Genomic DNA, 21256 nt, shown 5'->3' with positions numbered 1-21256 from the left:
ACAACAACAACAAAAAAAAAGAGTGTGGAACACCCTGCGGCCGTGGCTGATCAAAGTAGTCCTCCACAAGCCCTCCCCGATAAGTATAAAACTTCAGCGGAATTGACAAAAATTATTTTAGGGCTTAAGAAACTAGCCAAAGACCCACACAGAGCACAAACGCATTCTAAAACCTTGGCTGGCAACAGTGACAGCCTGCAGGACTGCCCGGGGTTGTGCTCACCCCACTCCCCATTCAACATGGCACCCCCACAGGCCAGCTGTGAAAGCCACCAGCTTTCTATAACCAGGGCTCGGCTGGCAATGTTGGTGGCACAGAGGACATATCCAGAGGCTGAAGTATGCAGGGGAAGAAAACTGGAGGTGACAAATGGCCACTCCAGCACCCTGGCTGAAGAGTCCCGAGAACCTGCCAGAACTTTAACAAGGACAAGAAGGGTGTGAAGGAGACATGGACTGGCCGCCGCTTTCCCGTGGAGGGGAAAGATGCAGGTAGAGGAGGACCAGAGATGGATGATCTTTGATCCACTCCACAGCGGAGGCTGAAATTTGGTCTCCATGTTTACTGTCATGCTCACAATGTCTGGATGAATTAGTTTTGTGGCGGCCACTTTCAGACCTTCCGGCTGCTGAGTCACACATCTGTGCTCTCTCCTGTGTGGGCTGGCTGTCATTGCCCCTTCGGGCTGAAAATTTCCTAGTTCCTGATTGAGACAGGGAGTTTCCACTGTAGTTGGAACTGAATGTTTCGAGCAGCTCGATAATGGATGTGGTCTCACAGCCTCCCTCCTCCACGGGGAGAGAAGACATGGTCCTCACTGTTAGACCTGCTCCTCCCTGGCGTTTGCAGACTCCCTAGAACACTAGAGGGCAGCCAGTAGGGCTCATGACAGAAGTGGGGACAGGCCTGTGCCCTCATTAGGCCTGACACAGGGAACAATGGCAGCCCCTGTTCAGGGTGTGGGGGAAGGGTGGGCGGCACTCATCTATGCAGGACAGAGTCTGCATGGCGATTACCATGGAAACTGGAACAAGGTGACTATCTAGGAATTTACCTTCCTGCCTTGTCCTCTGTTGTTCTTTCTTTCCCTATTTAAAAATTTTAATTTAAATTACATTTATTTATCCAGGGGCTGGAAAGATGGCTCAGTGGTCAAGACGGCAAACTGTTCCTGCAGAGGGCTGGGTTTGGTTCCCAGAATCCGTGTGACTCATAGCTGCCTGTAAACTCCCACTCTGGACTCTACAGCCCCTGTACTCATGTACATATACCCACAAACATACAGAAAAACACATACACACACAAACACACGCATGCAAACACAGAGTTAAATTTTGAAAATGTAGTTTTGTGTGTATTGTGTGTATGTATGTTGTGTAGTGGTAGTGGTGATGGCGTGTGAGTATATGCTGTGTGTGTGTCTATGTGTTGTGCATGTATGTGTGTGTATTGTGTGGTGGTAGTGGTTATGTTGTATGTGTATATGTTGTGTGTGTATGTGTGTGTATACATGTGCTATACATGTGGAGGTCAGAGGACAACGTCTTGTAGTTGGTTTTCTCCTTTCATCAGACGGGTCCTAGGGGTTGAACTTAGGTTGTCATTCTCGGTGGCAGCCCACCTTTACCCCCTGAGCCATCTCCTCTGTCCCACAGTCCTTCTTTTGGCTGGACAAAGGAGGTGCTTTGGCTGGGCTTCCTGTCCGTTATGTTTTGTGAGCTCCAGCTCCAGTTGCAGATGTTGGTTCTCAGCCTCCCCCGCAGAGGGGGTACACAGCCTGGGCCTGGGCTCCGGGAGCCTCTGTCTTTCTTACTTTTCCCTTCAGTTTTTTTTTTTCTTTCTGTTGCCGTATGAAGGTTTCTGGCTGATCTCAGGACACACTTGGCTTTGCCTGTTATCCGGTCTACTCCATCCCTAACGAGAAAGCCCGACAAACTCAGGGTAAAGGGAGCCCACGGTAGGACAGACAGTTGTCCTCACACCAGACTGGCAGGACAGATGCTCTCATCAAAACTGTAGCTAGGTAGGGCTGGTGAGGACCGTGACGTTCTAGGGATGAGTCAACAGGCAGAGAAGGGCAAAGTCGCCAAAGTGTGGACAGGAAAGAAGGAAGCAAACTTTGCTCATACATGACACTCAGAAGAGCCCACTCGGGGAAAACCCTATGACATCCATGTGAAATTTACCAGAATTAAAAACTAAGCTGTCAGCCAGGAGGCGGTGGTGCACGCCTTTAGTGCCAGCACTCAGGAGGCAGAGGCAGGTGGAGCTCAGAGTTTGAGGCTAGCCTGGTCTACAGAGTGAGTTCCAGAACAGCCAGGGCTACACAGAGAAAGCCTGTCTTCAATAAAACAAAAATCAAACAAACCAAACAATCAAACAACCCCCCAAACAACAACAAAACAACAACAGCAACACAAGCTATCGAGGCCACAGGGCACAAGATGGAATTATAAAAGCCTAGGATGGGCTGAGGAGATGTTGCATAAGCTTTACTTTTGGAGTGCAGAGCCTCAGAAGTGGTGCATTACATTCCTTCAGGCCCAGCACACCTCTGCGAGAGATCTGCTAGAAGCCTGCAGTTTTCAGTCAGCCTGCAGCTCACAAGATGGAGAGAGAACCAACTCCCCAAAGTTGTCCTCTGACTTCCAAGGGCTGGGCATTTAGCTCAGTCAATAGAGTGCTTCATTATCATGCAAAAAGTCTTGAGTTCATTTCCCCAATCTGAATATATTGTTGTGGTGTGTGCCTTAGTGATCAGTTTAATGGAACAAGTATAGCAGCCTGGTCTGACCACCATTCTGCATTGGGTGAGAAACTGAGGGTCTACAGCTACAGAAACAGCCCGGAATAGCTGCAGTCCAAATGAAAAAGGAAAACACGGTGAAGATTCCAGCCTTACCTCACTTAAAAATGAACTCAGAATGGATCATAGACCCCATGTGAGAAGCACAGGTATGAAACTTATAGACAAAAATATAGTTTAAGGTAGGCTGGCTCAGTGGTTAAGAGCACTGGTTGCTCTTCCAAAGGACCTGGGTTCAATTCCCAGCAACCACATGGTGACTCACAACTGTCTCTGTCTCCAGTTCTAGGGGATGTGACACCCTCACACAGACATGCATGCAGGCAAAACACCAGAGTATATAAGACTAAAAAAAATGTAATTTATGTTAGACAGATGTGTGTGTATGTGTGTGTGTGTGTGTGTGTTTATGCACATGCATGGTGCTTAGAGATCAACACTCATTTACCCACGGCTCTGCCATGGTGTATGTGTGGAGGCCAGACAACTTGTGGGAGTCAGTTCCCAACTTCCCCTGGGGAAAGTCCATGGATGAAACTTAGGCAGGCAGGCTGGGCAACAAGTTCTCATACGCTGAGCCATCTCAGCAACCCCCCCCCCGGACTTTTTAGTGTTGCTCCTGGGGAGCAAATTTGGGTCTTCATGTTAGCCAGGTAAGCTCTTTATTGACTATTTCATTGCCTCAGCCTCCTGAGGACTTAAAAAAATAAAAAGATAAAACATTAAACATTAAACATATAATCCAAAAAGTACAAAGCCATAGACTTTTAGGCATAGACTGCCTCACATTTTACATTTAGCCTTTCTTGAAAGGTTTTTGTCAGGAAAAGGCATGGACAAGCTGCAGACTGGGAGAAAGAATTCATAGCTCCAAGAAGCCAGAACCAAGAAGAATGCCTGGGATCCCATTTAGGTAAATGTTCCAGAAAAGGAAATCTGGAGAAACACCAAGCCAGCCACTCGTGGGCCTGGGGCTAGTCTGCAGACAGAAGTGACTAACGGGATCACAGGCGGTCCCCAGGCTGATAGGAGTCTGCCCAGTAGGACAGTGGCCCTGCTTGCACAACATCGTGATTTTTATCTGATGAGCACTTTTTTTCTTTTCTGAAAGATTTATTTTAAATTATGTGTATGTGTATGTATCTGTATGTGGGTATGTGCACTCGTGTGTGTGTGTGTGTGTGTGTGTGTGTGTGTGTGTGTGTGTGTACGTGTACTTGCAGAGGCCAGAAGAGGGTGTTGGGTACCCCTGGAACTGGAGTTAGTGGGTGATGAGAAATAAACTCTGGTCTTCTGAGGAGCAGTGTTCCTTACCACTGAGCCATCTCTCTAGTCTATCCCCACCCACACCCCACTTTTCTAAAAATTTTCACCTTTAGATTAGTTTCACAGTGTAGGCTTGGCTTGAAACTCACTTTATAGCCCAGGCTACCCATAAACTCTTAGCAATTCTCCTGCCTCAACTGCCTAAGTGCTGAGATTTTGGGTCTGGGTCTGTGCTGCTACAAGAATTATAGCTCAGCAGAGCTGTGGGTCTTTTGTTATAAAAACTCAGGGCAGCAACTAGTGGGACAAGGGAGGATGACTGAGGCCAGGCTGTGTGAGGTGCTGGAAGTTGGTGGTGGGTGGGTTCCCAGCATGGCTTCTTTCTATATGCTTCAGGGCTTCATATGTGGGTTCATTTTCAGTACAATATTTTCTGTAGGGCTAGGGAAATGGCTCAGAGGGTAAAGTGCCTGCCACACAAACATGAGGGCTTGTGTCTGATCGACAGCTGCCAGGAAGTGCATGTTTGTAACCTGGGAAGGCAGAAGCAGGAGGATCTCCGCCTCCTTAGCCAGTCAATCCAATTAAAACATAGATTCCCTGGGAGGCCTTGTCTCAGAACAAAGCAATAGTGTAAGATTCCTAATGCCCACCTCTGGCTTCCACATGCTCAGGCATGGGTGAGCATCCTCACCCCCCCCCCCCAACTGCACACAAAATCATTTCTGTAAAATTCCTGAGATTCCTTCATAGGTAGTACTAAGCACGTTCAGAGCTGCGTCACCAATGGAAGAGCTGTGTGTCCAACAGAAGAGCTGCCTCTTGAACCTCAAAGGCAGTTTTGAGCCTTGGATAGAAACAACGATAAAAATAACAGCAACATTTGTTTCAGCCTGAACCTGGGTTACACTTGGGAAATGTTTTCACCAGGCTTCTGCCATGTAGTGAACCATACCCAGCTGCAGCTGGCCCTGAGTCCCCATATCACCTGACCCCACCAGAGCTGAAACTCACTCTGAAGCACAAGGGTCACCACTTTCTTCACTGCGCCCATCTCATTCGTGGCCAGGCACTGGTACTGTCCCGCGTCATCCATCTGCAGGTGGCAGGGGGGTGCAGGTGCTCAGGTGAGGAAGAGGGTCAGTTGGGCACACATGGGTGATTGTACTGAGAGTCATCTGGCTGGGAAGGGGTGTAGGGTGGATGGTGGACAGGGAGACTGGAATCCTGAAACATCAAGGGCCCCTGAGGCTATTCGTCAGCTATTCGGAGAATCCAACCCTTCTGCACTCTGGTGAGGGTTGGTGGGGAAGGGTGGGGCTTGTTGCCCTGGGCAGGGTCCCGTGCTGGGGAGAGTTCATTCTGATTCGCTTCTTCCGTGAATTATTATTACTGCTCTGCCAATATTGTATGCCCTGGGAATGTCTGCTAAATACTAAGGAGCATACTTAAAATTATTTATGTATTCATTGGGGTGTGTGTGTGTGTGTGTGTGTGTGTGTGTGTGTGTTCAAGCACGTGGAGGTCAGAGGCTACCTTTGGGAGCTGTTCCTCAGCTCAAATCTATCCATCTTGTTCATTATGGCCTGGAATTCAACAAGTATGCTAGGCTTGGTAGGCCAGGAGGCAAAGGGCCATCCTGTCTGTTTCCCCAGGGCTTGGATTATTTGAGTTCCCAGGCTCAGCTTTTTAGATGTGGAGTCCTGGGATCAAACACCGGTCTTCTTGAATCATGAAAAACACTTTGGTCACTGAGCCATCTCCCCGGCCAGTGTCTGGTACATTGTAAAGCCTAGAACTCAGGTGTTTGCACTAGAAGGTCCAGCACACGGGGGCTCTAGCACAGTAGCTCGGTGGTTAAGGACACTGTCCACACGAGGTCCTGTCCATGACTAGTTTGTGGCAATGCAGGGAGACACCTTCGTTCTTTTTTCTTCCTGATGTTGCTGCTAGATTTATTTTATTTATAAAAGTAGAACATGGTGGCACATGCCTTTAATACCAGCACCAAAGAGGCACAGGCAGGCAGATGTATAGATGCCTAAATCTGTTGCAGGTGTTCTCAGGACTGTTGCAGGTGTTCCCAGGACTGTTGCAGGTGTCTCCAGGACTGTTGCAGGTGTTCCCAGGACTGTTGCAGGTGTTCCCAGGACTGTTTCAGGTGTTCCCAGGACTGTTGCAGGTGTTCCCAGGACTGTTACAGGTGTTCCCAGGACTGTTGCAGGTGTCTCCAGGATTGTTGCAGGTGTTCCCAGGACTGTTGCAGGTGTTCCCAGGACTGTTGCAGGTGTTCCCAGGACTGTTGCAGGTGTTCCCAGGACTGTTGCAGGTGTCTCCAGGACTGTTGCAGGTGTCTCCAGGACTGTTGCAGGTGTTCCTAGGGCTATTGCAGGTGTTCCCAGGACTGTTGCAGGTGTCTCCAGGACTGTTGCAGGTGTTCCTAGGGCTATTGCAGGTGTTCCCAGGACTGTTGCAGGTGTTCCCAGAACTGTTGCAGGCATTAAACCTTGTAGCGCTCATGCTGGTTTAGCATGGTGGCTGTCACTGCAGCAGATTTGCACTATATCTGTCTCTTCTTTAACACTTATTTTTATAATTTGTTATTTTTTAATGTGCAATGGTGCTTTGCCTGCATGTTTGTCTGTGTGTGGGTGTCAGATCCCCTGGACGAGGAGTTACAGACAGTTGTGAGTTGCTATGTGGGTGCCGGAAGTTGAACCCTGGTCCTCTTAACCACTGAGCTACCTCTCCAGCATCACTATAACTGTCTTTAATCACTGTTTATATGGTTCCTTTTCCTAACTGGGCAGATCTAAAGCCTATGAAAATATGGTAACAGGACTGACTGGTCAGTTTTAGTGTCGCTAGCCGCTGGAAGGTAGGGTGCAGGTGAATGGTGGGAGGGGAACCTCCCATAGGGAACAGGCAGAGTCGGCCTCCTGCAAGCAGTGTGGAGGGAAGTGCCTTCTAGACTGTAGAGGGTGGTACTAACTTAAATCCTTTAAATCGATGTAAAGAGCATAGGCCTGGGCCCCGCCTTGCCTTGGTCCTGAGGATGGTCAGGGAGCCATTCTGCAGCTGGAAGTGGAGGCGGCTGATGGGCAAGGGAAAGCCATCTTTGGTCCAGTGGATGTCTGGAGCTGGGTCTCCACGAACCACACAGTGTAGCTGGATGCTGCCCCCTACAGGTTCTACCAGGTAGGAGAAGGCTTCCCCTTGTAGAACCGGAGCCTCTAAGAGAGTCAACACAAAAGTAGCCAGGAGTGAAGCGGCCTTGTAGCCCATCATTTCATCAACACATTACCAAACTCTATTCAGCCCCTGCCTTCCTCCTGAGCACTAAAGGAGCCCCTGCTGGCCCAGCATGGCTGTGCATAGTCCGTTTACTGGGAGGGCAAACAGCTTCTGCGTCATGGATTGGTGCCCATAAACTGGCAGTGGTCACCAGGAACTTGTGCTTTGATTGATTAGTGATGCCTAAGTGGACACACGAAGGAATTTGTCTTATATGTGTCTGCCGTACAGCAGAGAGCACTCCAGTTGCTGATCACACTGCCGGGTACTTTGGAGAAGAACTGGAAGGACAGGAGTCCCGGGGCACCTACTGGACAGAAGCTAAGAGGCTCACTTAACTCTCTAGGTATTGTTGGCTGTTCTATGCTGGTTTTTATGGCTCCTGGGGTCCTGAGATTGAACGGATCCAAAGCCATACAGACCCAGTGCCTTGGGTTATGTTGCCTCCAACAAGGCCCACCCAAAGCCAAGCAAAGAAAAAAAAATCCCAGTGTTTTGAGGGCTACCTGTGCCAAGGGGACAACAACAGCAGTCTGGTAAGCACTGGCCATATCCTGGCCCCAACAGCCTCCCCCACCCCCATACTATCTGGCTGCAGCTGGGACTGTCAGGAGAGTGAGTACAAAGTACAGTTTTCTGCACTGACCTCTCTCCCCAAGGGATGTGTTTACAGAGTAGAACTCAGGCCCTGGCAGTGTATAACATCCCCCAGGGACTCCCAGCATGCACAGCTTTGAGAGTTACTAGGTAGAAGGCAGGAAGCTAGTTTCTTAAGCAGCAGGAAATGGGGTGGGTTATAGGCCGGCTATGGAGGAAGATCACATGGGCTCCCGTCCTACCCTTCACGTGGACGAAGCTGACAGCCTGCACACGGCCAACTCTGTTCTCAGCCCAGCACATGTATGTGCCGCTGTCCTCTCTGGTGACAGCTGCCCGCTGAAGTGTGCTGCCCCCGTCCTGCTCAGTCACCCCCTCTGTAGTGAAGAGAGAGATGTCCACAGCTCTTAGTCTGCAATAAGGGTCTCCATCCTTGGCCATTCTACCAAGGCCTGTGCATCCAGAAGATGCTTAGAAGGAAGGCCAAAAAGAATGAGACGGTCCCTTCTCCATGGGTGGCAGGCTGACTGGGCAGATCCTATTTTGGGGGGAGGGGGCATAAGCCACAGAGGATCTGGCCAGAGAGTCTGCCTGTCTTGCGATTTCCAGGTGACAGTCAAGGGTAGGCCTTTGGGGGCCTATTAACATAAATAATCAGACAAAGAAGTTACAGGCCTGTGATCCGAGTGCTCAGGAACGAAGATAGTAGGTCTAGGAGCTCAAGTCTAGCCTGAGCTACAAAGAACCCAGTAAGCCCCTGAGATATCCCCATCTCTGCCTTCCCAGTACTGGGATCACAGATATATGCCACTATATCCAGTTTATTCCCCCCTGTGGGTGCTGAGAACTCGAACTCAGGTCCTCTGGAGACACTGCCGTTCCTTCCTGTGGGTCAGACATAGTCTCCATGACAGACACTTCTGTTGTGGGGGGAATTTGTTCAGGGTGCCAAGTGTGTTTCTGTGTTGGATCATCTTGTTCTTGGTACCCATGCTTTTCTCTGTGTCACAGAAGTAGCTGGAACATGTACCGTAACTCCCTTATAAGGCACACAGGGAAGCCCTGTCTGCAGGTGCACATGGGGGCTCAGTATTCCTGGCCTTACATCTGGGTGTTGCTCTTCAAAGCAGAAAATACCATTTCCAGGGGATACACCCAGCAATCCACTAACAAAGCAGACATTTGTCAAGTACCTACCATGTACCCTGAACCCCTGTGTTCCCCTGCTGGGCCTCAGAAAGGAAGACGGAGTTATCCCCTATGGGAGCAGCATCTTGGGGCAAGAACACTATCCCCATCTCCTCCTGACCCGAGGTCTCTGGGGCTGAGTCTTCTGTTCCTGTTCAGCAGGCTTCTCGCTAGCACTAACATACAGCTCAGGATGCACTCACAGGCAGGCTCTCTGTGTTTTCTTGTATAACCTGGACACCCAGGGCCTGAAGGACCATCTGCCACCCTCTACCTCACTGGTCTCTCAACCCACCTTCCTCCATCTCCCCAGCCCCAGCTCTGATCACTCCTGACTCCAGGAGACCCAGACCTGTGACAGGCTGGTCGTTGATGGTCCAGCCAATGCGGGGTGTTGGGCTGCCCCTGGCCACACAGCGAAGCCATAACCTGTCCCCAAGGCGCAGGCTGCGGTCCCCAGGCAAGGTGGTAAGAACAGGCAGCGTCAGGATGGTGAGATGCACACGGCGCCGGGCGCGGCCCACGGCATTCTCTGCGGTGCAGATGTACGTGCCTGCATCCTGGCCCTGTAGGTAGAGGGGGGTTCAGAATGGCGACTGCCTCTGCACCTAGCCTGGGCCAGAACATCCTTGGAGACCCACTTTCTACATGTTGCTTCGAAGCATCCAAGCTAGAGAACCAGAGTGACTCTTCCAAGATCTTACAGCCAACAGTAGGCCAAGTAGACTTCCTTAAGGCTGGGCAGGGTGTCTCCATGGCCCCCTTTTAAAAGAATCATTCAAGCTCTGAACATGTGACCAGAGCCAAGGGATCTAGTCCTGTTTCCTGACATTGTACTGGGTGCTGGACCTTGTGCTCAGACTGACACGTGCCAACGTATCCATGTTTGAAATACCCAAGAGGTGGCTCCTATCTTTGGGGCCTTCATGGAGAAACCCGAGTGAGGTTCTGAGGGGGCATGTTCTGCAGGGGGCCCAGAGGCAAGGCTAGTGTGCTCCTCACTGCTGTGGGGACAGGGTCTGTGTTTTCTATAACCCTCACAGTCGTGTGTCAACACACAGTTGCCAAGTCATTCCAAGAGTGGCTCCCTTTCACAGTACCGGTGATCAAGGGGGCTGGTACTCCGGAGCCCCAGCTCAACTTTGGAACTTGGAGGACATTCAGTGCTGAGGTTGGTTAAGAACAACTGGCTCATTTGGGAGACGATAAGTTGTCACTATGCTTCCCTGGGAGGTGGCCATGGAGGTGATTTCTGATCATGGGCAGATGCTATCTTGGGATATCCAGCTGCCTCTGACCCTTGTCTTATCCTTGTGGGTGGGATGCTAGCACTGCCCTCCCAAGTTCCCAGGGGCTAAAGGGCTCAGGGATAGCCTTGACAAGCAGGTGGTACTCCACAGCTATCTGCCATCTGAGGGTCACACTCACTGATCTTGGGCCTGGGTCTCACCTCAGAGTTCTTCACCAGGAGCTCTCCAGAAGGCTGCAGGGTAAACTTGCCCTCTGCTCCAGATACCAGGTGGCCATCCTTCTCCCAGGTGATGGCTGGCTCGGGGCTGCCTGTGGCTGCGCAGGGCAGGAGGGCGTGGGAGCCCTCAGTGGTGGAGAAATCTGGGAGGCCGTTCTCAATCACAGGTGGGACTGCAGGGAGAAAGATGCTCATTTGGGGCTGGGCTGAACTTCTCTGTGCTAGTGCAAGGTTAGTCCTTCTCAACTTCTCCTACCAACTGCCAAGCCATGGGCTATTGCCTGTGGCCAGAATGATCGGGGAATTCTGTGTTATGGCCCTGTGTATGACCCAGGTGTGTACACACAGGTATATGTGTATGTGCACATATACACACACACAATGACTTAAAGAGCTGTGGTGGGGGCAGAGGCCATGCAGGGCTTTGTTAGCACAGGCTCCTGGTGTACGACAACCTCAGAGAGCATGTACATTCCCTGCCCCGCAGACTATTCTAGGGATTCAGTGACGGTCCCAGGCAGGTACAGTTGGTTTCATTCATTGGGTGGCATGCGTCCATGCTGGGCAAACAGGATCAGGAGGGGCATGGAACCAGGAGCCACTCTGGATTCATGGCAAAGCCCGACCCTAGCCAGAGAGCCACGGCTGTCCAGATATCCTATCAACAGCCTCAGGGGCAGAACAGCCCGGGGACCACTGAAAACTCTCCGAATGTCAAGCAGACATTTGGTAGACCATAAGGCTCAAATAAAGGAAGAGCCATATACAAACTTCCGGGCAGAGGAAATAATTACTCTCAATAAGTTACAAGGAGAGAAAAGGAAGGCCCAGCAAGCATGCCAGGAGGGGCTCGAGAAGGCAGAGGGTAGGTGTTCATGCCTGGAGCAAGCCAAACTGTGGACAAGAGAAAGTTCCTTCAGCAGTGCTGGGAAGGAAAGGGTTGGAGTATGTCAGACAGGGCTGGAGTAGACTAGAAAAAGAAATTCTCAAACTCTGGGTCACCATGTCTCCTGCAGGTCCCTCCTGGGCCCACCTTGCACCACCAGCCTGGTCTTGGCCATGGCACTACCCACGCTGTTCTGGGCAATGCAGAAGTAGTTCCCGGCATCCTGTGGGCTGGCGTGCATGATCCGCAGCTGGCCGCTGGGGAGGACCTGCATATGAGCTCCTGGATTTGGATAGATATAGTTAAGGCTAGTATCTGGGGTGGTGGAAGTGCCTAGAAGGATGTGACGAGATGATTTGCTGGTGTAACAGAGGGCAGAAGGTGGGACCCTGTTTCAGGCCCAGGCTGGGTTGTGTAAGATCTCTCCCAGGGGTGGGGATGGGGTCTCCTGGGCAGGAAGAAGGACCACCTTGCCCTTCCTGCTGGCCACTGTGAGGTCTCACCTTCAGGGATGCTGAGCCCCTCCTTCTGCCAGATGACCATTGGCTGGGGGATACCAGAGGCCTCACAGGGAAGCAGCACCTCTTCTGATGCCACAACCTGAATCACGCCGGGGAGTGGCTTTACCACAGGGGAGGCTGCGGGCACAGAAGGCAGAAGTCCCTCCAAAAGGTGTCCCTCCAACCAGGATTTATATCAAAGGAGAGGAGCCTCTAGCAGGACAGGGGCTCTGTAACTAACAACGAGGCTGCAGGGAGCCTGCTCTCTCCCAAAGATTCCAAACTAGGAGATAGTTGAAGTTAGGCTGGGGCATCAGGGGTTGATCCTACCTGTCACCTTAGTCCTCCCTGTCACCCCCACTCCCCTTACCCTTAGGCCTCAGGTGGGGGCAACTGTGGTCCTTACCTTGCACTGTGAGGACCATGTGCTTGCGGGCCACCCCCACAGAGTTTCGAGCAGTGCAGGTGTACCGGCCAGCATGGATAGGAAGGGCCTGCTCAATCTCCAGGGCTCCTGTGGGTGGAAACCAGGTATGGTTGAGTCCCTACTGATGGAGGCGGTAGGACTGTGACCAACGTTCTTTGAAAATGCCTTTGTTGCCCATGTAGTCTCCTGTAGCCCAGGCTGGCCTGGAACCTACTGTGTAGCTGAGGATGACCTTCACCTTCTGATCCTCCTGCCTCCACCTCTCAAGTACTGGGAATACTTGGTGTGCAGCACCAAGCCAGCTTTATGTGGTGCTGGGGATGGAGCCCGGGCCTTTCCACAGGCTAGCAGAGTGTTTTACCAAGTGGGCTGTGTTCTCAGTCCAGCAAAGGCATCGCACACAAATCTGTTTTCCAAATTCTGTCAATGTTGGGACCTCTCAGACACCAAAGGGTCAAGAGCATTATTTTAAAATGAAGGCCAGAACCTGTAGGTGAAGCTGCCTTTACCAGTACTCCCACAGATTTTTCTCCTTTATCAGAAAATCCTGATTTTCCCAGGATCCCAAGTTCCTCTGATTGGCCTCAGACTGGGGTACTGAGGCTCAGAGAGGGCAAGAGTCTTCTCTCAGGTTACACAGCAAGGTGAGTAAACCTTGCTTCTTTCCTGTTATCCAGAGCCTTTACCCTCCCCCAGTGCTGCCCCCTCTCTCCACAGAGGCATCTCTGATGCTCCCTGTAACTCACCAGAGGGCAAGACTCGGTAGCCGCTGCCCCTTGCTCCCAGATGGGTGCCTGCCTTGCTCCAGGACACAGCTGGAGCTGGTGACCCTGTGCTGTGGCATGTGAGGACCACAGGTGCCATCCTGGTCACCGTGAAATGTGTCTGGTCATCCGCAATGGTGGGAGGCACTAGAACACAAGGCAAGTCTCTGCTGAGGGGAAAGGTGGACACAGGACCTCGGGAACAGAACTGTCATGAAGGGAGGCTAGGACATGAGGCGTACGAGGGGTGACAGCAGAGATGGAAGCCATGAGAATGGCAGTCATACTGCACACTCAGCAGATATGTTGGGGCACAGAGATAGTCATGAATAATAGCTTTCTGTAGAGACATTGGCCTGGTGACTTTGGGGAAGGCCTCTGGGAGAGGTGACACATCATTGAAATCTGGAGGAAAAGTAGGTGCTGGTTGAATGAAGGAAGCATGTTTCCAGCAGAAGGAACAGCTTGTGCAGAGATTCCGAGGCAGGCAGAGGCATAGCTGGTCCTATGGCAAGCCATGGGGCAAGCTGAACCTGGGGCACATCCATGGGGCTGGACCACACAGGACCTCACAGGTGAGATTTTAGTCTGCCTTGGGGGCCCAGGCAGCTGAGGAAGGAGCAGCTTTAGGTTTAGACTGTTGTAGATTAGATGTGTGAGTGGTGGGAAGTAGACCCAGGAGAGCTCCCAGGAGGGAGGATGTCATACCCACATTTCCCACCTCTGCTAGGACTTACCGTGGACAGTCACCTGGTAGCTCCTGCGGGACTCGCCCATCTCATTGCTCGCCACACACTCAAACCGGGCTGAGTCCTGAGGGTTGGGAGCTGTGAGGAACAGGGCATTGGAGGGCAGGAGCCTGGGACAGACAAATGGATGGCTGAGCGAGGGGTCCGGGGTGACTGAGCCAAAGCGGTCTCCCCACCCCAGGCCTCCTCTGCATCTATCTCTAGACAAAGTATCTTCAAGAGGTTCACAGTCCCTCCTACTCTTCTGGGCAGTAACTCCAGCTCCAGGGGGTCTGAGACCCTCTTCAGGCCTCGTGAGCTGCTGTACACACATGGGGTACACGCAACACAGACAAACATCATGCACAACAAAGAAGTTATCTTCTAGAACTTTCTAGTCCTAAAAGTCTCAGCTATTGGGCATGTGGATGACTTTCATGTGCGTAGATGCTGCTCTGCCTCCTGCATGTTTGAGACAGTGTGTCACTAGTGAGACACATCACAAACACTTCTGATAGTCACTGCCCATTGGCCACGTGTGATACACGGGCAACACTCGAAGCTCTCAGAAGTAGCCACAGGCTTCTTTCTGTTGGGGATTTGATTTGTGCTTACACAGGAACTCACATCTGCTGCTCTGCCAACAGTTGGTTTTTTGACTGGTCAATAAAGAAGAGCCAGAGGCCAATGGTTGGGCAGGGGGACAGAAGAGGGACTTTTAGGATTTCTGGGCAAGAAATGCAGAGGACAGAGAGAGATTCCACCATTAGGAGGGCAGAGCATGCAGGAAAAATTGCAGGAGGGAGAGCCCGCTGACGTGTAAGAATTGGGCAGACCCGGCCGATTGGATCTAAGGTAACAGAGGTGAAATACAGATTTAGCAAGTATTAACTCAGGAATATCAGAGGGGAGTGTGTTAGCCACGTGGAGGTTCAAGAGTGGCTGGACCATTGAGCTAGCCAAGGCATATTAAATATAAAGGGTGTGTGTGTGTGTGTGTGTGTGTGTGTGTCTTTCATTCCTGAATCCAGAGCTCTTGGTGGGTGAGCCGTGTGCACACCAGCCGGGAACATAGAGCAGACTTTGATTATTTACTGCTACAGGCTTCTTGTATGTCCAGCAACTGACCTGCCACTGAGCCTCCCTACCAGGACCCCCATGTCCTGTTTTCAGTGTGCTGAATAAGTCATGTACGTTTTCCTGTGGGTCCATGTATTCAAGCACCTTCTCTCTTGCCAGGGTACCCCTTGCCTAGTGTCACCACTGACCCCTGGCATCTGTGGTCCTGGATCCTCCTCACTGACCCTTTCATACTGTGTGTGATGGGCCCTGACCTCCCATATCTCTACACTGTAGATGGATTGCTCATTACCGGTAGGCGCCTTGCTGCAGGCGGAAGTCCAGCTTCTGCCCATCCTTCCACCAGGTCACCTGGGGCTTGGGAGAGCCTCTGGCCTCACAGGGCAGCGAGGCCGGGCTGGAGGCGGTCAGGGTCAGGTTGGAGGGGCCAGGGGCAATGGCCGGGGGCTCTGGGGAGAGGTTGGTTATTAGAAACAGATATGAGGCAGGGATGTGGGGGGCTCTCTGAGACCGTGCTCACAACTGGGACACTGGCTGCCATCTTCAACCTATCCCAGGGAGTTGAGGGAGGGGAGTAGAGCTCTCTAAGGAAAACTAACAAGGAACAATGGATTGGTTGGGGCCTTTGGAGTCAGTCCCTGAACCTGATGCCTTCCTGACACTCCACACTTGAATGAAGCTACCAAGGCTTCTGTCCATCATCCCTGAATAAGGTCAGAGTCCTGCAAACTGCCGTGGGAGGAAATGTTTGAGCAGAGGACCCAATTTAGTGGCTTTAAGCCAGCTCCCATGGGACATTTGACGTCCTGTGCTTCTAAGGAAGGGTGCATGACATATGTGTCCCCTGGCTACATATGGGCAAAACTTTTCTCTCCTGAGCTTTATGGGCGAAACCTCTTGAGGATTATTGCTTTTGGTCCCTGGACCCTGGCAGGAGCGGAGGCTGAACGCAGGAGGGTGCTTTTCCCCATCCACCCACCGAAGACTCTGAGGTCCAGGCCTTTCCGGTCAGAGCCAGCAGAGTTGGATGCTAGGCAGAGGTAGTGTCCTGCATCCTGTGGCAGGACTGGATGAATCCGCAGTGAGCCCTCAGGCAGAAACTCCAGCCTGGAACAGAAAGAGGAGTTGTCCTGGAGATAGGCAGATGGGGCACTCAGAGGGACTAGACCCCCGACTGTGTTTCCAGCAAGATGCTTCCTTCTGCCCCCAGCTCTCCCCACAAAAGGATTACAAGGCAGTCCTGCACTTGAGAGAGCGACATAAAGCTATACACACTGCAGACAGGTCAAGAGGGGCTGCTCCAGGGGGCAGCAGGCTCACTGTATTGAGAATGGCTTTAATGGCCAGGCTGCCCTATATAATCCTGCCCTTGGATGCAGCAGAGGATGGTTCGTTACACGGGCAGGAACAATGGCACTCTGTGCCCTGGGAATTTGGGTTCAGTATTCACAGAGGGCTTGCGGCTCCTGCAGGCTATGTGAACAGGGGGGCTGTAAACTTGGGGTGGATGGGGGGTACCTGTCATACTTAATAGAGGTAGGAGAGGGAGAGAGGGTGATGAAAAGACACCATATATAGTGAGAGAAACAGATTGACAAGGTCAGTGGTGTGCCTGTCCTTGTGATTGAGAGCCACCCACATCCCGTGTAAAGTCACAACTGCCCAAATGCGTTTCTGTGATTGGCAAAGAGGAGCCTAAACCCAAGTTCCTCCTAAAGTCCTCTCCTTCTGGCTCCCACCTGGGGCTCCCAGGGTCCAGAGGGATCCCATCCTTCCGCCAGCTCACGAGGGGCGTGGGCACACCGTGGGCCTGGCAGGGCAGCAGGGTTGTGCGGTTCACTGAGACGTTCACAGCGTTCGGTCCTGGCTGGATGGTGGGCGCCGCTGGGGAGGGGCAGAGGGCAGGGCTGGGAAGCTGTGGCTCTGAGGGGAAGGTGGGCGGGGAGGGGGCCACTCACTGTGGATCTCCACGTGGAAAGCCACGCTGGTGCTGCCTGCAGTGTTGCGGGCTGTGCAGCTGTAGTCCCCACCGTCCGCTGTGCTGAGTGCCTGCAGCTTGAGGAATCTGCCCTGCTCTCGAAAGTGAGTGTGGGCGTCTGCCTGCAGAGTCCCCCAGAGGAGGGGAAAGAGGGGTCTTTATTGGCACTTGGCTATGACCTTGGTCTCATGGGTTCAGAACTGAGTCCTGAGTCGGTATCCTCTTGCTGGGAAAGCCAGGGGTAGGAGGAAATATCTTGGAGACATAGTTAAGTGAACAGCCCCTCTCAGGGTCCTACCTGCAGGACTGTATGACCATCCCTCCCATAGTTTCTGCTTCACGGTTCCCTATGGATTAAACTCGTCTTGGTCTAGACAAGCATTGGGCCAGGGGGTCTGAGAGACCTAGGAGGCTCGGCTCCATCTTAGGCTAGCAACAGACTTGCAGCAGAGGGTCACTCTGTTGAGACCCTCAGGAACCTGGAGGGGCTGAGCACTGTCACTGCGCCCCTACCCACAGACCCACAATCTCCCAGTCCATAGCTACAAACTGGCCCCTTGGGAAGGATGAACACAGAGACAGCTTGTCGTGGATTTGGGCCACAAAGCCCTCAGTGTAAACTAAAAGCACCATGGTCCTGGTCTTGCTGCAGTGCCCAAACAGGACACGGAGTGACGGTAACATCAGGAGAGAAGATGTGCCCAGAGCAGACATGTGGAGTGACATCCAGACAGACAGATTCTCAGAACCCTGCCCTCACTTGGCCTCTGCTGGAGATAAAGGGGCTCACCTGAAGCAGGACGCCACCCCGATACCACTCAATCTCCGGTGCTGGCTCTGCTTCCACGGAGCACTCCAGAACCAGCTGCCCTGGAGCCAAGCCAACCACAGAGCGGGGACCCCGGGGCCCAACAACATTTGGAGGGGCTGGGGGGGGTAAGAGGGTATGAGAGATAGACTCACTCTTGCAGGTCCCACGCCACTCCCCCTTCCTCTGTCCCCATAGCCGCTACCTTGAACTCTGACCCGGAAGCTCTTCTCTGTTTCCCCTGCAGGGTTCTCAGCCAGGCAAGTATACAGCCCAGCACTGTCCACCTGGGAACAGGGCAAAGGATATCAGCTGCTTCTGGCTCCACATGTCCACTCCTCTTGACTCCCCACCTTCTGGCCCGATTATCCCTCCTTGGAATTCTCTCCTCCATATTGCTCTTGAGGTATAAGGGCAGGACTGAAAGTCCTCATTCTAGCTGTCTGGTTTTGTTTGTTTATCAGCCTTGGCTCTGACCTTCCTGGGAATCCATAAGGACATAGGCATGGGGATCATGTCCCTAGCACATAAAAGAGGAGCTGGGGACGTTTGGCAGCTGCCCACTGGACATCTGCAGTTTCTTCTCCGGTCCTAACTCCACCCCTAACAGGCATTGCCAATACCTGCACATTCCGCACCCGGAGCACCCGGCCAGCTTGGCCGTCATTTTCCACCCTGCTCAGGACCTGACCATCTTTATGCCAAGTGATGTTTGGTGGGGGGATGCCGTGGGCCTCACACAGGAGTTCCAGGTGGGCACCAGGTGTCAGTGACAGCTCTGAAGTCTCACCCGACTCCTCAATGTGGGGAGGATCTGCAAGAAGTCCACCTTGGGTCAGCGTTTCTCCCCCCTTCCCCACACCATCAGGAGGCTCACGGCTGAAGGGCCAAGAAGAAACAGTTGAGGATGATGGGGGGGGGGGAGATTCTGGACCATCACCTAGACATAGAAACCACAGGTCTGTGGTCCCAGGACAGTTATTTGTACCTTGACTTCAACAAGGACACAGTACATGGAAAGAAGACAGAGTTGAGGCAGATGTTTTGACCATGGCCCCTCATTGCATACTTTTGAGCTACACCGTGAGGCTGTGTCCCTACATGTTGGAGGCTCTAGCTTTTGCTTTTGACATCAAGGGTCAGGTGGTCAAACATGTTGAACTAGAGCTGGATTTCTCAGACACAGTAGCTCAGCAGGCAGAGACAAGTGAGGCCTCGCTCTGGAACCTCAGACAAAGGGAACCCCAAACTTCCAGAGGACCCCTCTTCTCGCTGGCTTTTTCTCAGCCCCAGAGTCCCATGTCACCCTCCAGCCAGCAAAGCTGCCGAGGACAAGGCACCCACCCATCACTGTCAGCTGGAAGTGTCTCCTGGCCTCCCCCGCCTCGCTTGCTGCCACACAGGAGTAGGTCCCCGAGTCACCAATGTTCAGTGCTTCCAACTTCAGGCCAGGTCCCTGCTCAAGGCTCTGGAGCAACAAGGGCTCCCCATCTTTCATCCATGACACGAGGGGCAGGGGGTTTCCCTGGGCCTCACATGGAAGGACTACTTCAGAGCCTTGGGCAGCCATCACGTCATTCTGAAACTCCACTGGTTCCAGGATGGGGGGCACTGAGGGGGACAAGGATAGGCAGGGTCTGTATCAATCTGCAGCAGGTGGCCCTCGCTCTGGATCTTTGCATCGTCTGAGGCCTATGGTCCTCATGGATAAACCCTTTGGAACTCCTATGCTAGGTGAGATCTCCAACATTGCAACCCTTGTCTACCTAGTGGAGCTGGGGCCCAGAGTCACTGCTCATCACCATAAATTACGCCTGTCAATGCTTGGCCCTAACTTACAACTTGGGGGATATGAGCTGACGGTGGAAGAAGTTAGAATGTCCCATGGCTCTACCCCGGCACGCTGGGATGAGCCTTGGGTGGGGGACTTTATTCTCATCTGTCCTAACCCGAGTCACATTCACTGCCCCACCCTGCCCCATACCGAGTACCAGCAAGGTGAAGTTCCTGTCAGCCACACCAGCTGGGCTTGCAGCCACACAGGTGAAGACGCCTGAATCTGCCAGCTGCGCCTGAGAGATTCTGAGTCCCCGTCCCAAAGGGGGAGAAGGGACGAGGGGAGGGGAGAGGGATAGGGGAGGGAGGGTAAAAGGGAAAGTGGTTGAGTTTTCTTATCTCAGTTCTCAGTGGCTAATTCTGAAAGGAGAACCCTTTAGCCCGAATCCACATCCCTTTCCTGGTCTCCTAGTGTTCCCTGGGGAAAGCCCCATGGCCTCTTCTCTGATCTCCATGCCCACTACCTTCTCTAATCCTTACAGCCTCAGACAAACCTCTGCCTCCTAAACGCTGGGCGCTCATTGTCCCAGCAGGTACCCTTCCAACTCAGGACCTACATGGGTTGTCTCCGTTTACTGGCCCCATTCAGTGCCCTTTCTCCTGAGCCCCTAGCTTCCGGGCCGCTCTTGAGATTGGCCAGAGAGGATCACGATGTCAGAGCCAGGCCAGTCTCCCTGAACAAAGCCTTTCCACACCCTCCTGTCCCGGCCAGAAGCCTTTCTCTAAGTCCAAAGGACATGGTGCACATGTGTGGCGGATGGTTGCATCCATCTGGCTTTCAGAACCTTCCATGATGCTGATAGTCCTTGAACGTCTATCTGCCCAAACCCCAAGGAGACACTGCATCTCCCCCGGGTGCCTTGGAATCCCAGTGTCAAAAGCAGTCAGATTCAAAACGGAGTTCCTTTGGTCAAGCCCAAAACAGCCAGTAAAGCTGAGGTGCGTGGGGAGGGTTCTTGTGCATGACTACTCAATGTGGGTATCACCAAAGATGTCTGACAGACCTATAAGCACGCATGGAAAAGGCTCTGGGAGTACACCTGCCCGGCAGTGACCCACGCTGCCTTCAGACAGGGAGCGTTCTCACTAGAAACTTGTGGTTAAGACCTGGGGTTTCAGAGTATCTTGTATAATTCTCCTTTTGCTCTTCAAAGCTTCCCTCTCTGGCCGGACAAGGTGACTCAGTGTCAAGCTCCTTGCTGTGCATCCTGGAGATCTGCAAGATCCCCAGAACCCAGGAGAAAACCCACCATGAAAATAGTGTAACATCTGCCTGTCCCTGCTGTCTTCCCTCAGGGGGTCCTTGAACTTGCTCTGTCTGGATGCTGTTCTCCATGGAAACCAGGCCTGGCTCCACCTTCTTCCACCTCGGTGCCAATATGAAGTAAGCCTTGACCACGGCACGCTCTGTTGTCCCCGTATCTCCTTGGCCAGCTTCGACTGTCTTTTGAGCTCATGGTTTGGGGCCTTTACTGTCTATTCCTCTATTACCTGGTCCTTTCAGCTGCAAGACTCTCCTGCTTGCTGGAGTCTAGAACCACTAGCTTTGTTCAGGCCCCTTCCAGGAAGCCCTCCTTGCTTTCTACCTGGTCTTGCCAGGCTGGTACACTCAGGTATCTTCTTGGGCTA

General features: G+C 52.4%; 1 protein-coding gene across 1 annotated transcript in view; it reads right to left on the bottom strand.

The window, feature by feature from the left end:
* HMCN2 (hemicentin 2) overlaps nucleotides 1-21256 on the bottom strand; it is a gene marked incomplete at its 5' end in the record, with an annotated part of 140350 nt that overhangs the window by 15819 nt on the left and 103275 nt on the right. Inside the window, 19 exons of the mRNA XM_080927721.1 lie at nucleotides 5088-5169; nucleotides 7116-7306; nucleotides 8207-8341; nucleotides 9505-9718; nucleotides 10603-10793; nucleotides 11654-11788; nucleotides 12010-12144; nucleotides 12413-12520; nucleotides 13180-13344; nucleotides 13935-14056; nucleotides 15298-15454; nucleotides 15985-16112; nucleotides 16745-16889; nucleotides 16964-17105; nucleotides 17774-17910; nucleotides 17997-18078; nucleotides 18415-18605; nucleotides 19136-19402; nucleotides 19776-19873. Of these exons, the coding sequence (XP_080783847.1) occupies nucleotides 5088-5169; nucleotides 7116-7306; nucleotides 8207-8341; nucleotides 9505-9718; nucleotides 10603-10793; nucleotides 11654-11788; nucleotides 12010-12144; nucleotides 12413-12520; nucleotides 13180-13344; nucleotides 13935-14056; nucleotides 15298-15454; nucleotides 15985-16112; nucleotides 16745-16889; nucleotides 16964-17105; nucleotides 17774-17910; nucleotides 17997-18078; nucleotides 18415-18605; nucleotides 19136-19402; nucleotides 19776-19873 (2825 nt within the window). The remainder of the gene's footprint in view (nucleotides 1-5087; nucleotides 5170-7115; nucleotides 7307-8206; nucleotides 8342-9504; nucleotides 9719-10602; nucleotides 10794-11653; nucleotides 11789-12009; nucleotides 12145-12412; nucleotides 12521-13179; nucleotides 13345-13934; nucleotides 14057-15297; nucleotides 15455-15984; nucleotides 16113-16744; nucleotides 16890-16963; nucleotides 17106-17773; nucleotides 17911-17996; nucleotides 18079-18414; nucleotides 18606-19135; nucleotides 19403-19775; nucleotides 19874-21256) is intronic.

This window comes from Micromys minutus (genome assembly GCF_963924665.1).
Source record: "Micromys minutus genome assembly, chromosome: 13".
Classification (NCBI taxonomy): domain Eukaryota; kingdom Metazoa; phylum Chordata; class Mammalia; order Rodentia; family Muridae; genus Micromys; species Micromys minutus.
Note: the sequence above shows the minus strand (reverse complement) of the source record. Positions and strands in the feature narration are given on the sequence as shown.